General features: G+C 39.9%; 1 protein-coding gene across 4 annotated transcripts; it reads left to right on the top strand.

The window, feature by feature from the left end:
- The first annotated feature begins 1,113 nt into the window (after positions 1 to 1,113).
- Positions 1,114 to 27,123, top strand: mta3 (metastasis associated 1 family, member 3). Of its 4 annotated transcripts, XR_011239707.1 has the most exons (21): positions 1,114 to 1,416; positions 3,389 to 3,456; positions 5,193 to 5,286; positions 7,916 to 8,042; positions 8,362 to 8,425; positions 8,788 to 8,905; positions 9,615 to 9,717; positions 10,286 to 10,385; positions 10,641 to 10,829; positions 12,506 to 12,580; positions 13,411 to 13,469; positions 13,609 to 13,727; positions 14,242 to 14,399; positions 16,252 to 16,474; positions 18,175 to 18,267; positions 18,436 to 18,597; positions 18,908 to 19,015; positions 19,174 to 19,205; positions 19,296 to 19,414; positions 21,279 to 21,359; positions 25,683 to 25,821. XR_011239707.1 is itself a non-coding variant. In XM_069517496.1 (19 exons), exons 1-18 carry the CDS (start codon positions 1,389 to 1,391, stop codon positions 19,416 to 19,418), a joined length of 1,935 nt encoding a protein of 644 aa, XP_069373597.1. In that variant the 5' UTR covers positions 1,114 to 1,388; the 3' UTR covers positions 19,419 to 19,424; positions 25,683 to 27,123. The 4 variants fall into 4 exon arrangements, 3 of the variants coding, with proteins under 3 accessions (XP_069373597.1, XP_019939007.1, XP_069373598.1); XM_069517496.1 differs by lacking the exons at positions 18,908 to 19,015; positions 21,279 to 21,359 and having other exon boundaries at positions 19,296 to 19,424; positions 25,683 to 27,123; XM_020083448.2 differs by lacking the exons at positions 18,908 to 19,015; positions 21,279 to 21,359 and having other exon boundaries at positions 25,683 to 27,123.
- Positions 27,124 to 27,817: the final 694 nt, after the last annotated feature.

Genomic DNA, 27,817 nt, shown 5'->3' on the forward strand with positions numbered 1-27,817 from the left:
GACTAATAAAAGAGGATTGTATCATAGTTTATGACAATTATGAGATTAATCTCGTCTTCCAGCATTTTTCTGTAATATTCATGTAATATCCACATAAAAACAGTAAATACTATAATGTATGCAAAATCTCTGGTTTCCTGTACTCTTACATGTTTATATTTTTTTATTTAAATTTTTTTTATGTTTATGTTTAAGCTGTCCTCTGTTAATTTATTTTTGGCAATGATTAATCTGTTACAAACAAGAAACAAAACAAGAAAATGATGATAACTGTTAGGACGATGTTGCACAATAGTTTTCCTATATTGAACATCTGGGATTTTATTATATCTGATAGATGTATATAATATGTTATGGAAATTAGGAATGTTTCATTTCTTTTCCCAGTATTCCTTAAATATTCATTTAATGGCTACACAAAACAAAAAGTAGTAAAAACTATTAATGTAAATAATATGTTTAAGGTTTTAGTTGCTTTATATTGTGTTTCTTTATGTTGTCCTTTTCTATTTACTCATGTAGTTTGCTTGTAGATGATTCCTCTGATTGTATGTGACTCTATGATTACATTTGTCATACTCCTATTTGATGACATCTCCTTATTTAATGGGGTTATACGATTTACATGATTATATGTTGTGCAAACACTTCACTTCAATCAATATCTTACAGACATTTGTTTTGTTGTTTAGGACAATATCATTGTATAATCTTTAAACAACTTCTCTCCTGCTATAGGGCCCTCATCTACCTAACCATACCTTTAGTAGTGCAAGAACCATGGGTCCTCAGACATGGGGAGGAGGACATCCCTTGTTAGAGGAACAGCAAAAGCTTGCACCACAATGGTGGATTACATATTCTATGTATAAAGGGCATGGGAGGATTATGTTTGATGTGAAAAAATATAAAGAACCCGAAACATAAACTTGTGCAACAGTAAATTGCTGGGGTCAAAAAGTCTTTCCCTCAAGTCAACATGGCCACTTGCAAAAATGCATTGCAGAGTTTGTGAGTGCACTTGGTCTGTGTGTGTGTGTGGGTGCCTGTGTGTGTGTGTGTGTGTGTGTGTGTGTGTGTGCGCGCCCCCCCCCTCTCTGACGTCATCAGCAGCAGCCAGTGGTTTTTCTGGTTGAGCTGCTGCTCTGACTTCACTGTAGTGTAAAGGGTGCTGTGTATCGTATCAGGAGGGGAGGGGGGGCTGAATTGCCCAAAAAAAAAAAAATCTCCCAATTGAGGTGCACATCCGGAGTCTCATCGCACCCTTTACCTTTTTTTAAGAAGTCTATTTTTTATTCTTTGTTTTTTTTTTATTGTTGTTGTTATTGTTAATTTATTCTTTTTTTTTTCCCTCGTTGGTTTATGGTTTACACTCCGGGAGGGCAGAAATGGCGGCCAACATGTACCGGGTCGGAGGTATGTATGTCAATGTGGACCTTTTTCCTCCCAGCAGCGACCCGTCCCGGGGTTTTAACTCCCCGCGGGGGGTTCGCTGTGGAGATATTTCTGCTCGGTTGGGTTTGATGGCGATGCGCGGACGTGGTTTCGGTAACACGGGCGCGTTAACGTGGAGCAGGAGGGCGATAATTTCAAAATATTTGGGATCCAAAATGGGTCAGGCCTCGCGTCTGTCGTGGCCACAGCAGCTAGCCGCCAGCTTGCTACATGGGCTAGCTCACAATGTAAACATTTTTCACTGGTCGGCACCTTCCTTTGCGTTTCGGTTTTCTGCGTATTTACACCGGGGAGAGTGGAACCCGAGCCTCAGCGTGGCTTCTCCGCCGGACATGTGTTTTAAAGCAGTGGTTTGAATGTTACCCCGGAGAGTCTGAGGCTGCCTTTGTATTTGCCTCCTCTGGCATGCAGCCATTAGTACGATACCTAATTTAGCTAACGTTAGCACCAGCTATGGCTCCACTGATTACCATGATCGCAGCCCGGGCGCTGGTTTTTACCCTGTTTTCAGCCTCGCATCTTACGATATCAGCCACGTTACATGCTTCGTGTTCCCCCACTGTTCACCTACATCCACCGCAAGTGGCAGTAATTAGCAAATTGGCTTCAGTGGTTAGCTAGCTTGTTAGCACCCGAGGTGGAATTCAACATCAAATTATTGTCTGGGTTGGTGGCGTCGTTGCGTCTGGAGGGTCAAAGCCTTTTATTCCCAGTCACCTCACGTGCGTATTATTGTTATGATCACGCTGGAATGGTCTCGGTGCTTGACATGTCACACTAACAAGTATCTCGGCTCAGGTGATGTTATTGGCATCACTTTAGTCTCAGGAGGATCGGGTTTGTTTCACTACATCAGTTTGCTCAACTCTAGTGCAGAGCTGCTGCCTTCAAGTGCTCTCTGGAAACTACCTCAACTTTAGCTTCTGCGGGCATCTGGGTTTTCTGTCAGTTTGGGACACATATGTGATGCAACACGTTTAAAAAAAAGAATGTTACTTCCTAATCCATAGGTGATGCCATACATGGCTGCAGCTACTGATCATTTATTTATATATTTGTGAACGTCACACTCCTTTAAATTTGTTTAGCTAAAACTCCTAATACCCAAAATGTTGTGTTTGCAATGATGTATGACAAAGAAAAGCAGGGAGTCTGCACATTTGGCATCATTTTGCTTGTACTTTGTGAAAAATGACAGACACAAATACTTTTTACATTGATCTAAAGGACCAGTCTTTTCAGCTCTAGTTCTGTTAATGCCACTGTTAGCGCAAAATAAAAAGATGAATATATCTGCCAGAGCTGTAATTCATCATTTTACAGCTATGAGGACAAACCTTTTCTGAATCCAGAGGCAGACAACAGTGTTATGTGTGCACTGAATACAACTGAAAGTCTCACTTTGACAGCTGTGATATATTAGCCTCTTGGCTGGGTTGTTTATGTCCCTGGACCATTGTAATTTCGAAATTTCAGGCAGCGTTTAAAGGCAGCATTTGCTATGGACTGAACTTTTCCAAAGTTACCCTATAATCTCCCAGGTGCAATTGAATCAGGCTGGATTTCAGTGTTCTTAGGTTAGGTGAAATCAAGTTTACTCAGTTGGTTGAAGAGCAGAGGAAACTCAAGGCGTAGTAGGGTTTTTGCTTTGTCCTTATTCCCAAATTATTTACCTTACAAAAGTTATGGCAGAACAGAAACTATCTCACAGGTTGTGGAAAACTTACTGCACACATCTATATTGCTTGTGTTGACCTGTTAAACGTGGAACTCGTATATTCTCAGTGGTGCTAGCATGTTAAAATTGCACATAAACACACATTCATGTTTCTAGTTTGGATCTTATATTATTTTCATTTCAACACACATGATTGTTCAGCATCACAGTTTTCTGATACAGTGAAGTAATATGTGTGTGTGTGTTTTGTTGCAGATTATGTATTCTTTGAGAACTCCTCCAGTAACCCATATCTGATCCGCCGGATAGAAGAACTTAACAAGGTAATGAAGTGGTCATGTCAGTTTTTTTGTGTGTGTGTTTATGCCTCTTTATGCCTGAGGGTAAATAACAAGGATTCCTTTCTGTTCCTGCACCCACCCTACTTTGTAATGGTGTAGGCATGTGTGGTCATTTCTTGACTAAATGATTGTAATATCATAAAAAGAGAGACAGATCTTCCCCTTTCTTCTAAATGCCATTTATATCGTGGGACACATCTGAAGAAATTATGTTTGTAGGTGGGAGAAACCACTGTAAGGATTATTTTAGCTCAGATAAGTCTAGACTAACATTTATCTCCAGGCTGAGTAACTGGTGATACTAGCTTTATAAATGTTTAATAAGTTGTAGAGTACCCTGATTCATAATCTATTTAATTCAATAAAATACCACACTATCATCTTTACCAGGCTTGTCAGAAAAGCTTTTCCCATGTTGCACAGATCAAAGTCAGTCAACTTTATTGTCAGGGCCGGGTTGAAATGTTGTTTCTATCTGATCCCCTGGTGACAGATATATACATGCCATAAGCAGGTGGTGTGGGTGGGAAATGTCAGCTAACATCAGTGTCAGCATGAAAGAAAACATACTAAAGATAAATGGAATATCGTATAGACAGGATACAATGTAATTACATAGGCCAAAATGTGGCTGCAATAACGGGAACTCCCTGCAGAGTCAGTGTGATAGTTTCTGCCTTTACAAAGCTAATAATCTTCACTTTGTGTTGAGACTGACAGAGTGGTTGATTAGATGTGATGGAGGTTTTTGCAGCTGTAACTTATGTTGGGGCTGCACTGTAATTATTCTCATTATGCTTGATGTTTTCCCCCCCACGTGCCTCATGGGAAAACTGTCATAAATGGAGATTTTCTGATACTGATATCAGAAACCTTTCAGATTTCTGATACTGATATCAGAAAATCTGAAATGTCTCAAATACTGCCTAAAATGCTGGATTGGGCATTGGAAACTACGCAAATATGTATACTCATCCAAAACCATGACTATCCAGTGAATTAGTAACACTTCTTCTTTGCTGCTTCAATGCTTCAACAGTTGCGTAGTACTGCCACTGGCAAGTACTTGTTGCAGAGTTGCAAAGAAGTCATTTTAGGTAGTGTAGTGTTAGCCAGAACTAGCTGAAATATCAGCAGTTTGGCAATATTTCATGCTGGACAGTCCCACCAGTAAAACTGCGACGTGTACCATATGCAAGACTGTCATTTTGTGTTCTTTAAATGGTTAAACCTGACCCTGGCCATACAAGAGGGATATCAATCATCACTTCCATACAAGAATAGTTGTATAAAGCTGTTTAAATACCGGTAATCAGTACTTGGTATCTTCCAAAGCACAAAGTCCAGGTATTGGAATAGGAATCGAAAAGGAAAAATTGTATTGGAACATCATCAAGTACAAATGCTCTTCCTGTACTTGAATCCACAAAGCTGTAGAAGTCGGAGCCACTTTTTTCAAACCTTCACATCCCCTCACTCTCCATCAGTCATGCATTTAATACCGGCCAGTGTCTTTAAGCCTGTCAGCTTAATTATACAGCGAGACAATCAATCATTTGATCATAAGTGCTGTTGATGCCCTGGTCAACCTGTCATAGCTGCTCGAAGAAGCTTGACAGGCACACAAAAAAACAAGTCTCATGGGAAATTAGCAATGTGTGCAGGGAGCTGCTGCCAGCCCAGTCCATCTTCATCTCTGTCATCTCTCTCTGTTTCAGACGGCCAGTGGGAATGTGGAGGCCAAGGTGGTTTGTTTCTACAGAAGGAGAGACATCTCCCACAGCCTCATCCAGCTTGCAGACAAACATGCAAGTGAGTCATCATTCAAAAACACCTTTTGTTTGGTTCCCACGTGCAAAACACTCCCATGTAGGCGGTTCAGCCTTGTATCTTTAAGATAAATCTTCTTTATAAAGGGTATATATTAGCATTTAGAACCGTTTGTTTGAACAGTAGAGAAAACAATTGATGAATTAAAAAAATATTTGGTGGATTATATTTTGACGATTAAGACCATAGATTAATTGAGAACTCAGTTAATTAATAGATCATGAAATTATTGTTAATTGCAGCTTACATTTAGCATTTAAAAGAAGAAGAAGAGATACTTTATTCAAGGGGAAATTCTTTTTACACTCATTTTTTTACATGTATTTTTTAACCCTGAAACACAATCCCACACAAACAAAGGGCTCATAGACATGTAAATGTGGAGAGAGATGGTGGATAGATAGAAAGATAAAGATAGAAAATCCGTGTATTTTTAGAATTTAGAATTTGTCAATATACGATACAGTAAGGTGATTAATGTACATTTTGGCACTTTCGAAACTGAATGGTTTTAAGCCATGGTTGAATTTTTAGCCATCTATTGTGAAGGAAGGCATCATAATGGGCTTTCATCTGCACGTCAGTCAAGCAGACATTTTCTGCAGCCTTTCCACTTAGCGTTTTCTTTGCACAATTTAACCTGCGCTATCAATAAGTTCTGTTTTTTCCCCCCATCATGTCAAGCACAGCCTCTGAGTGCAGCCAATTAGCGACGGCAGTTTTGGAGGTGGTGCAACTGAAACTTGAAAATATGGCCCTGTGATATTGATATATCATAGTAATTGCTGAATTGCTTATTACTAAGAGGGAGAGAATCAGACTATGGCTGTAAGAATGATCAGCAGAAGGAGACCCAGTAAGAAATACCAGCTGGGCAGTAGAAAAGACTGAAGCAACCATCAAATTTAACACTGCAAAACACACTTTGAAAAAATATTTCACATTTATGGCTCAGATTAGTGCACCAGTGCTCTAAGTGGAGTTATTTTGGAGCTACGTCAGCGAAAATGTGTTTTGTCTTTCGTGTTGATTAGTTATTGCACCTCAGGATGAAACAAAAGCTAGGAGTCAAATATAATCTCTACAGAAGATGTCTAAAATAATACACATCTACCCTCACTCTCATGCAGATAGTTTAGATTTTATTTCCCAAGATTGAAAGGCATCAGTTTCAGTAATGGCTGCTGCCTCTCAAACACAATAGAGTTGTTTGTGTTTAAATTTCTGACACTCAAAGTCTGTGCGACTTCCCCTTTTCTCCATCTTAGCTTGCAATATGAGGTGAATAAGCGACCAGTCGCTTACTTTGGTGAGAAGAGCGAGACTTCCTGTAGTTGTCCTTGAGTAGTTCACCAGCGAGTTTTGCTTTGTTTGTTTTTTTTTTTCCACTGTGATTATAGCTCTGATGTATCAAAGTAAAGCAGACAGGCTGTCGGATTGAAGTAAGAACACCAACATAACGTATAAGGAAATAAGGACTGTTTTACTCCAGAAATGTATAAACATTGTAAATGGTGAATGAAACAAATGACACTGATTTGTTGCATGTGCTTCAGCTGAAGTGCCCGATGGAGGGTCCTACAGCCAAGTCTGAAACCCACTTCCCTCAGAATTATTCCATATTAAAACTAGAGTCATAGTGTTCGAATGTCTTTGTAACTCCCACTTGTGCTATTTCCTTGAATGCCTGCAAGCAAAGAAGATCCAGAAATGTGCAAAGTTGTCACTCGCCACTGTTTCTATACCTTTTCATACAAACTAGTCAGTTTAAGTTGTTTAAAAGGTAGTTTCTCCAAACAGCTACACTAGGAAGTAGATCTAGAGGAGAGGTTGTTCACGTGGAAAGTTTCAGAAATAAATTTGTCAAATATGTAAAGCAAAGAGTAGGGAGGATCATTTCTCCCCTCTGCACAGCTGGCCAATCAAAGAACAAAGTGGGTGTAAATGTTGGATTCAGAAAATTACAGAAATGGTCTGATACACCCTCGCCCTTTCAATTCCAGTGTTATGTTTCCAAAGCTATTCGCCCATGCGATAAGCTGTTCTGACGGAACAAACTAGTAAAGCATGAAAATTCAGGGAAAGTCCGACATCCCTCCATAATGAAAACATCCGGTGGAATAATACATGTAGCAGATCTTTTTTATTTATATGTATATATAAGTACATGACTGAACTATTTAAATGTTTATTTGCTGCCTTCATTGTGTGGTGACTCAGCTGCAACACACCAGCTAGTCAAATAGTTTCACAATTAGATATCTAGTAATAGTCCTGAGCATAATGACTTGTCTTTGGCTATGGCAGCAATAGTTAGTGATTGAGTGTCATCTGCAGATTTTTTACCAGCCTATTGTTTTGTATCTGAAGTCTGCTCACACATAATATATCATTAATTGTCTTTGGATGAAATCTGAAAGATAAATGAACGAATTTGGCTGAAACTATTTGTGACTTTAATCATCTGTCTGTAATGTATCTGTCACGGGTAGGCTGTTGTCATATTCTTTTCTTCACTGTGTCATCTGTGACACATGGCTACTAGTTATTATCAGTGTCTCTTTGAATATGAAATCTGAAGTAATTTGTCATGTGTGTGTTTATTTTGCAGAGGAGTTGGAAGAGGAGAAGGAGAACCCAACAGAGACAGATCTATCAGAAAAACAGAAACACCAGCTTCGTCACAGAGAGCTCTTCCTCTCCCGGCAGTATGAGAGTCTACCTGCAACACACATCAGGTACCGCACACAGTCTTTTTGGGAATACCTGCTTCAAGATACCAATATCCAAGAAGTTTCTTAACAGATAAACCGACCTTTTATTGTCTGCATAAGTCTTATTGTCGGCTAATGGTTAATGATGTACATCCCTAGAACACACACTGCACCCAACTGCTCATCATTTCCAGGCAGTGCTCATGGGTAGTCACTCATCCAGGCGTGAACATGCCTATGAAACACTGCTCATGTCACATGCCGTGTGTTTTACTGAAACACTGATCATGTCACATGTCGGGTGTTTTACATGGTGCCTGTCCCCTCTCTCTTTCTCTGTCAGGGGGAAGTGCAGTGTCGCATTACTGAATGAGACTGAAGCCGTTCTTTCATACCTTGACAAAGAGGTGAGCTGGAGAAAGGAAAGACTTGATTTGCTTTCTCTAGTCATACTAGGTCATGTTTTTTCATATGAAGATTGTTATGATTGTCCCTAAATAAGTTTAAAAAAAAAAAAGTATTTGAATGGTATTTTTCTTTCCATTTGCTGCCTCAAACCTTTATACACTTATTTGTAGATTTGGTTGGTTCTACTATACAAGAGTTGATTACAAGTGTACCAGCAGATTTTCAAATAGATTCAAGTTTCAGGGTTAAATGTATAAGAAAGAAGATGAGTCTGACATTGGAGCTTGTGTGAAAACCCATGCTGCGAAAAACTGTGGAAGCGGATTCTTTGTTTTGTTAATTGCTGTCTTGTTACCACCAGGATACCTTCTTCTATTCACTGGTGTATGACCCAACGCAGAAGACCTTGCTGGCTGACAAAGGAGAGATCAGAGTGGGACCTCGCTTTCAGGCAGACGTACCTGAAATGCTACAAGAGGGTCAGTCTTCACTGCACATTTGATTTGTGAAAATATAAGTGTGATAGGTCTCAAAGTAAGTAGATATAGGCTTCATTCTGACCATGAAGAAAATACCAGCTTTTCTTGTTTGTTTATGTTAAAGCGATCTGTGAATTAATCTACACACTATGTAACTTAATGGTCTAATAAGTGTTCCTGAATTCAAGCCACTGTCAAACACGCAGCCTGAATGTTTTTCTTGCATATTCCACTTGATTTGACAATGAATCATGTCACAACCTGATTAGTTTCTAGTTTAAACAAACGTTGTAGAATCTCTATAAGTATTAATATTTCATAGAAGCTGTAGAGGTGAAAGTCTCAAAATCCTTGGTATGTGTGTTTACTTAAAATCTTGAGCATATTGCAGTTCCAGGCAGTTGGAGCTGCAAACCATCTGTGTGGAGAGTGTGGTGCACTGTACACCATGTTAAATTGTACAGTTTATAGCAGATTAAACTTGGATCTGGTAATAGGATGTGCCCATCAGCTATTGATCAAAAACAGAAACAACATTCACTCAGGTACAATCATGAAAAGTAGGATTTCTCTCCACAGCAAGTGGACATTTTGTGGGCAATTTCATTGGGTTTATAATCATGTGACATTGGATTATAAGTAGATTATTTTGTTATTTTCTTGTGATGTTGTTGAGCTGTGTCTTAGTTGGTGTCTCTGTGTCCTGCAGGTGAGGCAGATGACAGGGACCAGTCAAAGCTAGAAGAAAAGCTCTGGGATCCGGAGTGTCCACTTACCAACAAACAGATAGACCAATTCCTAGTGGTAGCACGGTAAATAACATTTCATCTCAGACATTTGCACAACTTCCTGTTCAAAGGTTTCAGATAGTAACCTGTTGTGAACTCGATTCATTCAGTCTGCAACTAAAACTGCTTAAATTCTCATTTTACGTAGAAATTAAATCACTCTTTGTCTTGGAAGACCGTACTAATTAGCTCCATTATTTTGCTCTGTTTGTGTATGATAATGTTAAGCATGACTGCAAAAATAATATATGCACATTCCAGTTGTTTTAGTTCTGGATTATACCATAAGTAGGGCTGATTACTACTCTTTTACACCTGAAAAAAAAGTGGAATGAATCACTTTTAATTGCTAACTATTGCAGTAAAGATGAATGATACAAAGATGGTTTAAATATTGTAGTTTAACCTTTTATTATTTTGTTTGTTGTCTCTAGAAACATATTCTCAGCTATTTGTCTGTGGTTATTCTTCTGTGCAACAATGAGCCCTACTTATGATGACATATAATGTGCTGGTATACAAATTCTTGATTCCTTTCAACTCATATATAGTATATATTCTATAACGTTGCACATATGCATTTTTTTTTCAGAGCGGTTGGAACCTTTGCTAGAGCATTGGACTGCAGCAGCTCAGTCAGACAACCAAGCTTACACATGAGTGCAGCTGCAGCCTCACGAGATATCACATTGGTGAGTTGGACGCACACAAAGCGATACTCACCCTGCAGGAGCCAATTGTGATTTATGATAAATGATGGGTCATGGCTTCTGAAAGTCCAAACCTCAATCCAGTTGTGGAGAGAAAGTAGAACCAGAGCCAGCGTAACAACACATTATGAAGGCCAGTCTTTTTAATTTTGAAAAAAAGAAAATCTGATCTGGCCCTTTTTCCTTTCAGTAATTCGTTCAAGATTTTAACTCCCTTCCTGTATCTATTTGTTGCAGTTCCACGCAATGGACACACTGCATCGCCATAATTATGACCTGTCCAGTGCATTGAGTGTGCTGGTCCCAGCGGGCGGCCCCGTGCTCTGCAGGGATGAGATGGAGGAGTGGAGCGCCTCGGAAGCCGCCATGTTTGAAGAGGCACTAGAGAAATACGGAAAAGACTTCAACGACATTCGACAAGACTTTGTAAGTCAGTGTTTATATCTGCTGTCACACTGTGGCTTTGTAACATCCTGTGCTAGGAGGGTGGTTCAGATTCTGAAACAGATGGTCAAACAGATCATCTGTGTCTTTAACAAGCAAGTGTTGTGTATATTACTGAGTGTATAATGCACTCTTTAAATAATGAAATACAGTGTTATTGTTTTTGGGCCAAATTCACAATGACGAGGACCTTAACCATTTTGAGACCAACACACCCATGGGCGCTCAGATGGGTGAAAGTGCATTTGCCAATTAAAGGTTCAGTGTGTAAGATTTGGGTGAAAGGGATCTATTGCCAGATATTCACTATGAAATAATCGTTGTGATGTTTTCACTAGTGTGTTTCATTTAAATTGTATAAATTGTTGTTTACTTTACCCTACAATGCGCCTTTTATATTTAAATACTTTATAATTACTACAGGAGCGGGTCCTCTCTGCAGAAGTCGCCATGTTTTTTACAGAAGTCCAAACTGGACAAACCAAACAACTTTTGAGTTTTTATGACAATTGAAGGTTTCCAGAGATTCACTTTCATGTTTGGAAGGGGAGGGTGAGGTGAGGGGTGTTCAGCTGCAAAATGCAACTTCACCTTTAGATATCACTAAATTCTACACACTGAACCTTTAAACAAATAGAAGCAGGACAGAAAATTACATTTGTGTGTCTGAAACCATCAAAGACACTTGTGTCACGCTTGATGCGTTACACTTGGTGCTTGGCGCCTCAAGTAAAATAGGGTCCTGACCTCTTTATATACAGTCTATGGTCCTGACTCATGTTAACTTGAGTCACGTTGTAATATTCCTTTACTACCTACTGTATGACCTCCCCAAGGGAACTCTCTGCACCCCTTAATTCAATGCTCCTGCCTCATTGCTGTCCACTCCTATGCTCATGTATGCCAAGGACCAAAGTCCTGTGAAGCCTACAAATAGTAGCTGTGTGATCAGAGGTGTTGTAGTGAAATATTTGACACTTTAAAACTTATTGAACACACTGTTGGACACCGTACATGTTTGATTAAGCTGCAGGAGTTACTTGAAAAGTTTTAGGGGACTTTTGATATGTCCTTTCCCCACTCAGTGGAAGCCTTTCACAATGGGAATCCATTGTAATTGGTATGAATTCAAGCTGACCCCAGCTGCTGCTCTGTGAACGACGAAATTGCCAATTTTAACAGCCACCTTTCCCTACAGGGGGTGACAATGTGATTCTGCTGAATTTTTCCTTCCCTCCACCTACCTTTACTGTAGAATGAATGGTATGGGTGTATAGGGTGACACCAGGTGCTCCTGAATACTTATTTTGTGTGTGTGTGTGTGTGTGTGTGTGTGTGTGTGTGTGTGTGTGTGTGTGTGTGTGTGTGTGTGTGTGTGTGTGTGTGTGTGTGTGTGTGTGTGTGTGTGTGTGTGTGTGTGTGTGTGTGTGTGAGAGATACAGACAGACAGACAGACAGACAGTGTGTGTGTGTGTTTTTTTTTTTTTTGTCTGAGGCTCAGAACCAAGCGACACTGGGAGCTTTCAGCCTCTGTGGTCACGATGCCTCTCTCTCATGCATATACATGACGGCTTTCGCACCCAGATGGTAAGAACATGAGATATTAATACCATTAATTTACTCTCCCCCCACCCTCCTCATTCTTTCCTCTCCTGAAGCTGCCATGGAAGTCTCTGACCAGTATCATAGAGTACTACTACATGTGGAAGACCACAGACAGATATGTGCAACAGGTGAGACTAATTCCTAATTTTCAAAACAATGACATTCCAAATGTTTCAGTGCTGTGATTTTTAATTTTGACTTTGTATTGGAACATCTTAGTCTTGAAAAACAGTTTTTGCCTCAGTCCTGAATCTGTATTACAAATTTCCTCAATTTTTTTATTCCTTACTTCCTTACTTTTTCTTATTGCTGCGGTGCTAACAGAAATCTGGCAAAAATCAATTTAGTCAGTAAAATAATATATATTTTTCACCATTCTCTAATAAATGTTTCCTTGAATAAAGAATTAAAAAGGTCTGGAAAGGTTTTAATTTTAATTTGAAGAAGAAAAAAAAGCCTTTATTTTGTTAATGTTCCGTCTTTTTCCACAAAAGAAAAATCATGGTTTGAAGTTCCCCTTTAAAGTGACTATGAACTAAAGTGAATTTTGGTTCAGTCAGAGGTTAGGATCAAATTAAAATTGAGTTGGTGTTGGTACAGCTTTTGGAGGAGAGGTCACTTCAAACAAGGGCATCAGCCAAATATAGCACATGAATGTCAGCCCATAAGATGGTATTCCAGCACACAATTATTTTCTTCAAAAAATTCATCTTACACAGTGGAATGGAAGGTGTCTGCAAACTATCACATCAAAAAGAAAGGAAACACCTCTGAAATGCATTGACACATTCGCTGAATGTTCAATTCAGCGATTATATTTGTATCTGTGGGCTCCTGTTTTCATGTTTCCTATTCGCACTGAAGTTTCAAATCATCAAGATCATTATCATCAGTATGTTTCTTTTCTAACTGTATAAATGAGTCTATTGTCCGTTGTTTCTGTTTTTCCTCTGAGCAGAAGAGACTGAAGGCAGCAGAAGCAGAGAGCAAACTGAAGCAGGTTTATATCCCCACGTAGTAAGTTACTTCATTTCACGTTTCAATACTCACAATCGGCATCATTGCTGCAAGATGACAATTAGTTTTAACATATAAAGTGCTGCCAAAAGCTGTAGAAGTGTTTCTTGAATCTCATCATCTTGTTTTTATCTGACAGTAACAAACCCAACCCCAACCAGATCTCAGTGACCAATGGCAAGATGGCCACAGTGAATGGAGCGGGCCCCGGGGCCTACCATGCATCAGGCGGGGGCCGAGCCTGCGAGAGCTGCTATAGTGAGTTTTGTTTGTTTGTGTAACATTAAAACACAAAAGGGAACATGGATAATTCAGAAACGAACAGGACAAATTCAGCTGAATCTATAAGGGATGTTCTCCTTTAATTTCTACCATCACTGCTTCTTTATCTTGACAGCTGTTTTTGATCCAGTGATGAATATCTTGTTGGATAATGAAAACTGCTTCTGCATTTAAACTGGTTTCAGATTTATGTGAAACAGAGATTCTTAAAAAATATGTGTTCAATCCCTGAAAGCAAAGTTTGGATCTAATGTACCACTATAGCTGCAGCTAACAAGTCTGTTGATGACTTCATATTCGAAGTTTCTGTGCATTTATATAAGCACTAATCTCATTAGTCACCAATAAGCATCTACTGTGCTTCCTCCTTGTGTGTAGATATTGATAACATAAATTATGTCAGAGCTAGAGACAGCGATGATGAGATTGTAGTGCTGAGTGTCTTGAGACTGGAGATGTCTCTAACCAGCTTTAATGCTTACATTAACAGCCATGCAGTCGGCCCAGTGGTACTCTTGGGGGCCTCCGAACATGCAGTGTCGTCTGTGCGTTTCCTGCTGGATGTACTGGAAGAAGTACGGCGGCCTGAAGATGCCGAGCAGAGCGGAAGGCCCAGAGGAGAGGACCTCACCAGTTCCTGCAAGCAATGTAAGCTCAGTCCGAAAGCACAGATGTGAAACGCGTGGGATATGGTGGAGGCGTAAAATGTGTCTGAATCAGGTTTTTCTGCTTGTTCTAATGTTTAGGATTGCAGTTAAAACAGCAGTTCTAAATCCTCTTTTTGTTTTCAGAGGTCCAAAAGTGTTGAGCTTTCTTGGTTCCACAAAAACAAATTGGTTCATGTTCCTAATTTTAAATACTATTGCTGCCTCTTAAAATCTGTTATATCTACAGTACTTAAACTGAGCTGAAATCATCATATACAGTATCTATATATTAGCGGTTAATAGCCTCATTTCACACATCTGCTGTTTCTATTGTTGGATTATATTTTCTACTGTGAAAACTGACCAGGCAAGAGAAATGTAATTCTATACATTCACAGCAGACCGATGACTACACATTTTAATGACTGGCACTGAAAAAGAAAGTCGAGGAAAGTGCAGTCACTCTTTGACTAACTGTAGTTTATAATTTTATATCATGAAATGTAAAAGAAAATCTGATGGATAAATATGTCAGTTTTCATTTGTGGAGTACAGATTTCTTTGTTAGAGATTGCAGATGACGCAGTGTAGAGACCTGAAGCAATCGACAACCATTTTCTCAGCACATGCTTCAAAAAGGAAAAAGCACAGTCGTAATAGTATTATTATAAATGGTGCCACAGTTTCATTGGAGTGGCACTTATCACAGTGCACAAAGGCAGAGTCCTGGAGTCGTCTGATATGGATGGAGTGCAACCATTATTGTTAATTCCACATGTGCACTTGCCAGTCCACAGTATAAGTTCACTTGACGTTTTTATTGAATAGCCTTGTGATGAATTTGTTCTTTCGTCATCTTTGCTGAAGCTGCTGATTTAACTCAATGACCAGTTTGAAATCTGCAATCACATAAACTCCCACCTTTTGCTCTCTGTGTTAACATGGACCCCAATAATCTGGCTATTGACCTTATTTTGAAAAAGACGTAACACTGATTATGATGTTTATATGAGTTACGAATATAATATACCGCTTAGAGCACAGTCTGATTATGACACATCAACATCACATCCTACCACCTGTGTAAACTGTATCCTAGGGCATGTGTTGCTAAGCAGTTGGTAACTGCTGTATGTTAATGTTGCAACCTCTTAAAAAAAACAAGATCAAGAAATCTAATTATTGCAATGACTATTCCACATGTCTTAATTTGATTATTGCTCATTCTGAGTATGACCTCATGCCGATTAACATCAGAAAATGCTGGATACATGGCAGCATCTTATTCAGACTTTTATATTTATCAGGTTCATACTAGAATATTGCTGCTCATGTAAACGCATTGATAACAACTTCTGATCATCTGATGATGCTTTTTATTTAATTCATTGGTATTTCAAAGCTGGACTGTGATGTTTGAATTTTAATCACCAAGCAGCTTGGCAGTAAAATTTTAGTAGTATTTGCAAAACAAAGTGAGATGATGCCACTATTCCATCAAAACTAGTCTGTTAGTACTGTAAATTAGAATATCTTGTGGTGTGGAGGCAAATGGGACAGAGAATAACCAGGAAATGGACTCTAACATGGCCTAATGTGTCTGATATTAAATAATCATAACTAAATAAACAACAGTAGCACATAACGTTTGGAGAAACAACTCCCTTGGGTATTTATTAAAAAGTTTACACATGAAAAATACAGAAATATCTTGTGCAAAATATGCAAAATGTTTCAGCTTGGTTCCGAAAATGTTGTCAAGTTGTTGAAGAAAATACTGTTCAGGTTTTCAGAGCAATGTGTCATTTTCATCATTACACCTGCATTTCTCTGTCTCCTTCATTCCTCCCCAGGAGTCTCGCTCACGAGGTCACGCTCCACGCCAGTCCAACCACATGGTGCCGATGCGAAACAGCGGCAGCCCCAAGTCCTCCATGAAGACCAAGCAGGCCTTCCTGCTGCAGGCCACCCGCCTCACCAAGCTGGCCCGGCACATGTGCCGTGACATCATCAGGCTGCGCCGTGCTGCGCGCCGGCCCTTTGTCCCCATTAACTGTGGGGCCATAAAGGCAGAGTGTAAGAGCTCTTTCAATTCCTCCTAACTTCTGCCACATGGACACACACAGACAAACACAGCATATGCAGACATATAGAAACACACAGACACACACCACACCACCCCGCCTCACCCTGACTGCCTCGCCATCAACCCCCATCTCTGCCCATCTCCGCCCCCACCCTGTCTGTCTCCCTTTCTGTTTTTATTATTATTGTTATTATTATTATTTTGGTTTTTGTATTCTCCCACCCCCCCTTTTTCCAATAAAGACTGCCTGTCCTCATAACTATGAGTTTTGATCATCTTTTCATTCATAGATTTATTTTTTATAATTTGATCTGTTGTGGTGTTGTCTTATACTCACTGTGAACTGAAACCCACTGTTTCACAAAGACGGTTTAAACAGGACTATTCTACATTAACACTTTGAATATATACATAACAGCAGATTTAGCTCCTGTCATTAACAGTTAGACTGTAATGGAATCCAGTAGAAGTCATATTCTAGTCTGAGCTATATATTTGCTGAAGTTAGACGTAGAGAGAATGTATTTTACTAAGAGACGCTCTATTTTGTCTCAGCCACAAAATGTTTATTGTAAATACTAAACTTCAGCTTCACTGTGTTTGCCATCATCATTTAAAAAGATTTTTATTCCATATTTTGTGCACACATTTTCTCCTCATGCTGTAAATCATGTTTATGGACAAAATGAATGATTGATAAATGAGCTTTGGACTGATGAAACTTGAAGTAAGGGAGGTTAAAGCTTAAAATTTATTTTTTTGTCTGGTATGAGGAATAATGACAGGAGAGAGAATTCACTATTCGCTGCTAGCTACATCCTCCCCCATTACTGTAGATCAGGCTCAAGACATTATCTCCTGGCCGGCAGTGTCTTACCATACCATCCACTTCAGCTGTTCGCCTATTTTCAAATCATTCAACACTCTTCTGAATCCATCCTGTTGCTTCCTCTGTTTTGTGAATCCTGTGACGCTGGATTTGCCATTACCCTCTCCTCCTCTTTGTCCTTCATTTTTATTGACTGACGTGTTGCAATATTCTCATCTCACCTTCTACCTCTCTCTTAATTTTATTTTTTTTGCTCTTTTCTCTCATCACTGTGTGAACGTGGGAGTAGACCTCCAATAAAGCCGCACCTGAAAGCATCTCTTCCGAGTCCTTGTGCTTCATGTGTCCATGTTATCTGTCCATCAACTTCCACCACACTCCAGAGGAACCACAACCCACCCTGTCACCCTGACCTCGCACCACCCCCAGCATGCACTCAACTCTCAGCGCCCGCTCCCGTGACGCCCTCATATATCGATGTATGTGTGTTAATAGTGTTCTCTTCGTGGTTGTGAATGCATGTGGAAGCATGTGGGAGAGATTTCAATTTGTTTTTGTGGTCATGTCATACCGGGAAGCATCTCACCATTATTATTACCTCAACGTGATTTGCATTGACTCATGCGCCTCCATGCATTCTAATCATCTACATTAGACGACCATAAACAAGCTCCTCCTTCCATCAACTGATTTATATACAGACTTCAATGAACACTCACTTGGTTTTGATTGTATGACATTTGCCACATTAACTGTTAAAATGTTAAAATGGTACTTTTTATTCTTGGTCAGCCAACATGGGGTAGAGGGAGAGAAACACTGCACTGCTTTGTAAAATGTGTGTGTGTGTGTTTAATTTAGACATGTTAAGGGTGTCAGAAGGACAGGGGACCCGCCTGCCCAAAACCAGGGCCGCCCAAAGGAGCACTCTGACCAGTGTCGTGCAGTTTCTAGGTAAATCAATGCAAATAATCAGATTTTAATCAATAAATTTGACTTTGATTATCCACAATTTTGCTCCATTGTACTGAATAACTGTCAAAAGAATCAAATATGAGCTGACAACATTCAGGTGGTCCTGAGAAACTAGCTGATGCAGCCCTGGTGTGGCGTCTCTTTCAGAGTCCCGTCCTGCAGCCCATGCCCCACGCTCCCACCGCACCCCAGGCCTGCAGACGCCCCCCCCTCGACGCCTGCTCTCCTCTCTCCCGCACGGCCCCCATGGCATGCTGGGAAAACGCAGCTACCACCACCACAGCAGGGCTGAGCCGGACAGGCGCTCAGGTAGACACACAAACACACACACAACTAAATCAATGACACAAAAAATAATTGTGACTTGTTTTTCAATAAGCCTGTTATTGCTTAAGTTATTCCTGCCCTGAAGCAAAAGACATTAGTAGTTGTGTTTAAAAAATGATAAATTCTTCCCTTCTTGCTTTTAACTCAGTTAGTGCTGATGTGAATGAACCTTGGGGAGCGTACAGTGTTGATATCTAATGTTCTTGTCATCAGTTTCATGCTTGATGAAATCCAGTTAGAGGAGATACGCCCGGAGTTGATAACCTTTTCTGCCATTTCTTATCTAAACTAGCTCGTTGGAGAGAATGACAACTAATTCTATTGAAAGCGAATCAGCAGATGGGGGTCATTTGGATAATTTGGATGATTCAACTTCATTCTGACACTTTGTTTTTTATTGGTAACTTCACTATTCTTACTGAAATTGAAACACAGTCATATGTTGCACCACTTGTAACAAGGAAAAGCAATAAACCAATCAATACTATTCATAAGCTGGCAGAGTCCCTCATGCATACTTTGCATCTTTCTCTCATTGCTGTGGCTTTGTTTTCACAGAGAACCCAGGTACAACAGGTGGACCCCCCCTGGTACGTGTCTTATTATCTTTTATTTATATATATTTCAGCCTTGCACCACTGAATCACTTCTTATTGCAACATTTAATTGTGTTTTCGCAGCACAACGGCCGCACCAGCAGCAGTGGCAACACCCGAGGAGGAATGATGATCCGCAAGAGGCGCCCCAACTGGATCGATGCCCCCGATGACAGCTTCTTCCTCGTCACCCGGGAGACCAGGTAAGCAAAGGTGACCCTTTTCCGACCTCTGATTGACTGACGTGTGTGGATGTGAGTGTGAAGGGAAAGCAAGTGATGCTGAGAGTCGAGCAAATTAAAAGCAACACAGATCTGTCGTGCACATGCACACACAGATACAACACAATTCATACAAGCTCAGACCCACTGAGTTCACAGTGTGGCAATTTGGGAAGCCGACAGTGTCTTTTTCTCATTTAGCATCTTTTAAAGATGTAAAAAACATCAGTGCATCATCTTAAAGATATCAAGATATTCAATTGCAGTGGGAATTTTCATCAAAACACAACCAGCTGACACAAGGATTTAAGGTTTTACAATTCACTTCAGTCAACTAATTAAATGTCCTGAAGAAATGGGGTTCAAAACAACAGAGTAACAGGTGTCAGAAATAAATAGAGCAAAACAAATATAGAAATGTAACCCAAAAAGTGACAGCCGTTATCACACCTTCCATTCACTAACATAATTATTCTTATTGGCTGCCCTATACGGCCCAAAGCTTAGATTAGTCAGTACAAACTGAAACAGACAGAACAACAGTTTTTTTTAACCTGATGAAACGTTTTGAGTTTTGTTACTTATTTTTAAACTTTTTCTTATTTTTTATTTAAACTTGAAAAGTGAGCTATAGTTTTTTATTCCCTCATCACAGTTATTCTGAAAATGTACCACCTTAACAGATAAACATTATTATTTTGAATATGGTCATTAACTTTGTTTTCTTAAACTTATTTTTTCCCCTGAGTTCATATAAGTTTTCTCTATAATCTGAAGACTGTGTGGGAGTAACTAATGATATGCTAGTGCTATGTAATTGGTGTTATTTGTGCTGTAGTTTTATATGTGTTCCTTGATACTTACACACAATAGGGAATTTATGGAACAATGACGGAACAATGCATATAATATATATAATGTACTTTGATTTACCATATCTTTGGTTTTGTCTAATATTGCAAAGATTTAAGACAGTTTTGTTTTAAGATTATTTAAGTGTAGTTTCCAACAGCCAGGGATTTGTTCCATACAAGTTTTCAAAGGCTTTAATCGTAAATTTAACTTAAAAATACTTAAAAATTAACAATTCCCATTGGCCTATTTAAAAGCCTCTGGGTAATTAATGTTAACATTTCCCAAAATTAGAAAATGCAATATATAACATGCAGAAAATGATATGACCAATTAAAAGAGTCAACAGCACAATGACATATTAATAAAAATCTGCATAAATTCAAATACACGTATTTTTCCATGTCCCTTTCCTCTTGAAGATGGTTGGGAACAAAACGTCTTCACAGGCACAGACTCTCATGCACATAATGAGTGAAAGTTTGCATGTCTGTATGTGAGCGAGAAAGATGTTCTCCCATTAAGCCTGTGTCTAAATGAGCCATAGCACCCGGCCCTCACAGCCGCCCTCAGACTGCCGGGACTAAAATTAGAGCAGCTAACTGGTGCAGATGGGCCAGCGAGGAGCCAGACAGCGCTAGTCCCTGAGTGGAAATATCATTACCACATTAACCACCGCTGTACTCACATGGATCACTCACTTACCACCAAGACAACATTGGCTCTGTGTGTGTGTGTGTGTGCGTGTGTGTGAGAGATAGCATCACTCTGAACACTGTACCCTTGCTGTTGTATCACGCTTTCATTTACTCTCCTGGTAAAGACATGAATGGTTTTCTGAGTAAAAGACATTAATAGATCTGCTATGAGAGGCTGCAGCTAATGAGAGATGATCGGAAGTTTCATTTTCTCCTCCCTTCTCCATCTCTTTGTGCTCCTCTCTCTCTCTCTCTCTTTCTCTCTTTCTCTCTTTCTTTCTTTCTTTCTCTCCCAGTGTGATGAAGAGCCACAGAGGAGAGAGAGAGAGTGGGAGATCACTCCCTCTTATTCAAGGAGGCAAAAGAGACAAATAGAGGCAAAAACACTTTTCTTGCAGTGTGTAAAACATTAAACATTAAATTGGACTAAAGTAAGATAATAACAATATGAAAAGTCAAAGGAATCAACAAAGCATTAAAGTTAATTCTGTGGGAAATTAACATTTGTGCCAGAGTTTATAGCGTTATATGCAAAGAACCTATAACATTTTTGTGCATTTATGGATTTAGTACAGATCCAGGTTTTTAAAGATTTTTTTTGCTTTCTTTTACCTTGTAATATTGTCCTAATTTTCCCAGGGAATAATTCATGAATCCTGATGAAAGAAATCAGGCACATTTAGGGGACCGATGAGTGTCATTCTAGTTCATTTTGAAATGTTATTCCAATGGAGGCTCTGCAGGAAAACTCAGGGGAGAGAGTCAACCTCTGGGGGGCATTAATATCTCAAATGAAAAAATAAATCAATGCAATAAATGCAATAGTTATTGAGATTTTTCAGTCTGGTAGAAAGTGGTGTAAAAGTCCACTTTTAATGCGCAATGCATTAGTGCTATACTTAAATATTTTAATCATGTTCCTTTTCATACTTTTACTCTGCTAAATGCCAAAGGGGATAATTTAAGTCCACAACATATCAGGTCCAGTGTGTAAGTTACCTTTCAGATTGAGATTTAGGTAACACCTTGTAACACTGCCTGTGATTTACGGTTTAATTTCCCCATCTTATAAAATACTGCTGCAGTCTTGCTGGTCTTTAAAGACACAGCAGATGAGTATAATTTATTTCTTCATTCCCTCTTTTCTGTGTGTAATGACTTCAAAGAACTCGAAAGAATAAGGGGGTGTATTAAAAAGTGTTCACACTAGAAAACACATTTTTCACATATTACAGTTGCTGTTTCTATGAATTCTCCAAGTTATCGAGAGATTACTTTTTTATTTCTATGTGAGCAGATGTAAGCTTCAAAGAAAAAAGAAAAAATGATATATAGGTATATAAACACTTCATTCAGGGCTCCATTGTCAGGTACCAGGTCGTGAAACACAGCGTCGCATGACAGCAGACATGCAAATCAATAAAGTGAGAGATATTAATGTTAATAGAAAAAGATCACACTGTGCTGCATCGTTAGACACAAAGGGAAACATGCAGAGCAGAAGTACAGACACAAAAGAACTTTCACAGTATAGTTAATTAAGACTTCTTAGTTAAGCTAAGCTTAACTTCTTCTTTCCTGCCACACTAATTATTATCACAAAAGGTCAGATTCACATTGTGTGATTTATCGACACTATCTGTAGAATCGTTACAACGCTGAATTGCTGCTTAGGCTTAATGCTTCTTTATTACCTCGGCCAAGGAGATTAAGTTTTCACCCCTGTTTTATTTTGAGCAAGATTACACAAAAACTACAGATTGAACTTCCACAGCACTTGGTAACAGGATGCCATTCGTGTCAGGGAAGAATATTTGTGTGAATCAGGATCATTGCATCATCATTCAACATCTTCTCAGGAAATTATTCATGAGTCTTGATGAAAATCAGGCACATTTAGGCGACTGATTTCTGTGAGTATGTGGAATTTGGTGCAGCTTGATTGCATTTAAGTGGCTTGTTGGGCTTTGGTGGATGTATGAGCACTGAGTGACATTCTGTAAATCTAATGAGTTAATTTATGATATATCAGGGACAGGGCCACATTTTTTCTGCAGAATTTGTACTTTAATTAAAAAACTTAAAGTACATTTTCTTGATAACATCAGAGTACTGTTAAATAGGAATGAAGGATTTACTTGTAACTGTGTATTTTTACATAGTATTGGTATAATTTTAGGATCCAAGTAATTCCGTCATGACTGTGTCCAATAAAAGAAAGGGAGAGGTTGGATTTGGACTGAGCAGCAGAAATGGGGACAGAGCGAGAGACGGAGGGAACCGATATGCAAATGAGACAGATTGATATGTTTGACAGTGGATTTACATGTTTGCTCTCCTCCTCCCGAAGGCCAGCTGAACAGACAAACAGCGGAGCTTTGGACGATGAGCCACCAGACCTAAATCTGTTCCTTTCCTCTCTCTGGTTTATATTCTGCTGCGACGCTTCCGTCCAAATATGTCACAAGTGCGAGCACAGTGCAGAGTATTGAGCTTGAAAGATGTGTGTGCAGATTCATGGTTGAGCCGCTGATACGAGTGGCTCCTAAAGTTGAGAGTAAGTTCAGAAAAACACTGCTCTAATCACATTCTCATACACACAGCATCATCATCTCATCGCAGTATTGGTCTTAAACCCTGCATCCTCCATGTTAGCAGATGGGACATGGACTAATCTGTAGGTGAGGGACAAGATTTTGCAGCAGGACACCTTCTGGTTTCTGTTTCTAGTGTGACCAATCAGGTTTGAGCGGGCTTTGGATGGCCGCAGTTTAACAGCCTGGGCTTTTTTTTAATCTCCATTATCTGCGGCATCATCCACTGATTGTTACTCTGCAGATTCTTGCTCCAATTGATCGATACAAGATGGCGGCATTCGTATCTGGGTTATTTTAGCTTGATTTCTGGATAGTTGGAGAAAGTGGAGACGCATCATCCATCTTTAAATACATTATTATGTAGCTATTGCATTCACACAAACTATAAATTTCTCTTGCTATTATTTTGTTTCATATACAAGATTATTTTTCTCATACACACTGTAAAATAGATTATTTCAACAAACAAACCACCACACACTATAATTACATACATGTTATTATTCTCTATTGCTCAGACTATCATGTAAGAATGTAATGCATAGAGAACTGTGCTGTGTGTGAAAGAGAGATGACATTAAATGAAAGTAAGAGTGATTGCACATTTTAGAGTATACAGATGTTATGTACAAAACCAAGTCATTATCTCTCAAGGGGCCTCTATGTCGCATGCACTTACAGATGCTATAATCGCACTTGAACGGCCACATAATGTACATGGAGTCTCCGTGAGTGCTCTGGCGCTCATTTTATTCACAGCAGGGTTCAGAGAGAAGAGAAAGTGTCCTCGGTGCTGCTGAGAGAGCAGAGAAAGAGGAAGAAAATGGACATGTGTTGGCTTAACATGGCCGCCTATAGGCAATGAAGAATCGTGTATGCATTGTGGTTATGTGCCTTGCCCTTGTGAATTACATTAGTGCTGTGTCCTACGCTTGTGAGCATGCATACACTGCAGTCTTGGGTTCAGTGCTGCGGTGGCTGAAAAAGCACTTCCTCTTTTAGCACACTGCTCCACTGCAGGCTGGAAATTACCACTGAGCCCATTTATAAGCCTGACAATCCTGCAGAGATGATCCCCTCTCTTACTTCATAACTGAGACAGATACTGATGCTCGATACAAGCCGCTCTCTGCTTCAGTGAATCCTCCTGAAATGAGAAAAAGCGCTTGTTTCTAATTACTTCCTCAGTTGCCTGGAACCTCGATATGGTCTCTTCAAACTGAACTTTTCAGTTTAATCACTCCAACCAACTTAAAGTTTACAGTTTTCTCTCTTTATTAGTTTTTCCATCATACGTGTCAAATGCATCAGTTTCTGCTGCCGAGGCCGCGCACCTCACGTGAAGCTTGTTACAGTCCTGTAGGTGAGCTGAACACAGAAAACAAACATTGCTCCAAGGAAACATTATTTGAAACAGAATCGATTGTTGAGTAAAAGAGATTTTTTTTGAGCTATGCAATCAATTGAGTAACTAGCAGCAGTTCATTCTCATGCACTGTTGTTGAGCAATTATATACATGACAAATTAGCAGCCAGACTGCAGAGTGGCCACAGTAATGAGAAGTAGCCAGATGAATTAGATGAATCAAGCCTATGGACAGCGGAGTATAAATAATATATTCACACAAACATTATCCGCAGGCTTTTCCACGGCTGCTTACAGAAACATAAAGATGTTATCATGAATTTTTCAGCTGCCACCAAACTTTGCAGCCGTGTTATTTTTAATATCAAACGCCATATTTAAAACTTGTTTCATGAAGAATCTGAAGTGTTTTAAATCATAGAACTTCCCTCGGAAAGAACTTAATGTATCACACATGCAGAGACTTCAAGAAAATTGTTTAATATTAAATAACTTTATTCAGAATCAGGTTTTATTGCCAAGTGTAACCACCAGTGTAACTACAGCTGTCAGGTAAATGTATGCTATATACATGCTATATGTAAAATAAAGTAGCATAAAATAGAAAATAACTTCAAACTAGATAAAAGTACTTTGTTATAACTATACTGACTAACGATTCACTTTTCTCTCTCATATTAGCTTTTTCCATGTGTCTTCTTCTGCACTTATGTCTCGTCTCGTCTCCACATCTCCAGGAGGGCCAGGCGGCTGCTGTCCCGCTCCCAGCTGAGGCACGCCTGCCGACAGCCATGCGAGCAGATCACCCTGCGCAGGGCTTCCCAGGGTCCCCCGCAGGGGCTCGTCCTGGCGCCACCACACCCTCACCCCAGCCTGAGAATGCGAGGCCCCATCGTCATCCACGACTGAGCAGACCAGCAACACACTAAACTCCTTGCCCCACCTGCGTACACTCCGACAAACTCTCACCTCATACTCTTCTCGTTTAAACCTCCTCTTTTGCTTTTAGTCCTTTATAATCCTCGACAACACCGGAAGCTGGTGAGCCGTGATGCAATGGAGATGTACGCCTGACCTGAATGCAAGTGCTGCCTGTCTTTTAATCCCCCTGGAAATGTGAGACAGAGAGGTAGCGTGTTAATGTGTGAGTGAGTGTGTGAGGAAATGAGGGGGATGCTGTTCTGAGTTTTTCTGGATGGACGTAACGACAGAGCTTCGTGTGACCTTTGTGTTGATGGGTAATTGTCGTGAAGTTTTATCAGTTTGTAGAAAAGTTATTTTGGGGCTGGGGACATGGGGATTAGGGTAATGACCGGGGTGGGTCATGGGTAGGGGGTTGGTTTTCATTAATGGGGACTGGGGTTCTTTTAACATTGGAGGCAAATGTCTGATGCTGACATTAAAAAAAAAAGAAAATGCACTGCACTGTGAGTCAAACAGCAGCCTTTTAAAGAAATGGCTGCTTAAAATTTGTACCTGCAGTTTTTCCCGCGCTCATCCTGACATGTAAATCAAAACGCTGGAGCCACTGTTGCAGGACCACGGACATTACTTAACAAGTATATCAGTTATTCATGAGCAATCTTGCAGGTTTGGAAACATAACAGGGCAAAGAAATAGCGCGTAGAGCTAGCGAACCTCCCTCTGTATAATATGTTGTATATCTCATGACGGCACTGTAAATCTTCTCATTCTATTTCTATGGGCGACTGTAACTTACTAGCCCGAACTTGGGTACTGAAGCACTTCCTTTGCAGCAGATCAAAAGGGCATGGATCCGTCATATTCCACATGAGGCTGTGACGCACTGGCAATATTTTTGAGGCGGACATAAGCAACTTTGCCAGCCGGTGTTTGCTATCTGCTGACGACGCCTATTTTCTTCATTGTTCTTTTACGCAAGTTTTTCCTGTTCCCAGACCTCTTTATCCCTCCCTTCTCTCTTGCTTCGTTGACAAAGTTGCCTCTCAAGAAAGTTGCCGGTTCACGGGAGTGTTCAGTTATGAAACCGGCTTCGCCGCTGCATGTCTTTAAGGTGAGAGCCTCTGTTGGCCACCGGGTCACGTGATTTCTTCTCTTTCATTCAGAATGTTTATGTTCGTGTTTCCTGTATGTCTTGTGTTGAATTATGAATATGCTGAGAGCTGTAATAATAATAAAAACAACAACACAATGCTAGATTATGGTGTCCAGTCTTAGTGAGTCATTTCCTGGTGTCAAACACTGACAGCCTGTCCTGTCTCCCAGCCTCCCACTCCATCTTTCTGTCTCTATCTGCCTTTGTGCTGCTCTTGAGGGGTTGTGTGTGGGTGATAGATGGGGCCTCGTACACGCTGTGGCCCTAGCGTGGATACCGTAAAATACCCCCACAAAATATGGCAATTTGACACAGTGATGAGGAATGAGAAGTGCTCTCAGAATATAAATCACCATCCTGGAGGCTTACAGGCCGCCTCGATGTACTTCACTGTGTGTTTATGTGTTGACACAGCCCCCGTGTGAAGGAAGGTTTTACATGTGCCACTTACCCTCTCGTCACAGTACAATCAGGTGCTGCAGCTGCTGGGTGTTTTCTACAAAGTCTGAGGCTTCCTCTGGAGGTGAGAATCAGAAACAACGTTGAGACGGACAGTGTTGTGAAGGAACATTCACATTTTTTGTGAATGATGAACTGAACAAACCAGTTTACATATGATGAACGTGAATCATCTTTAAATCATCATCATATCAGGCCACCATGTACAATACCAAAATGTCAGGAATGCCTGTCCCCATGTTTTAGAAATTGTGTCTGGCTTCCCTTCACAGTGCTAAAAACAAACAACACAAACTGAATAATAATGAAGGACTGAATCTCAACGTGTTTCTTTGG

Source organism: Paralichthys olivaceus, chromosome 21 (assembly GCF_024713975.1).
Source record: "Paralichthys olivaceus isolate ysfri-2021 chromosome 21, ASM2471397v2, whole genome shotgun sequence".
Taxonomy (NCBI): Eukaryota; Metazoa; Chordata; class Actinopteri; order Pleuronectiformes; family Paralichthyidae; genus Paralichthys; species Paralichthys olivaceus.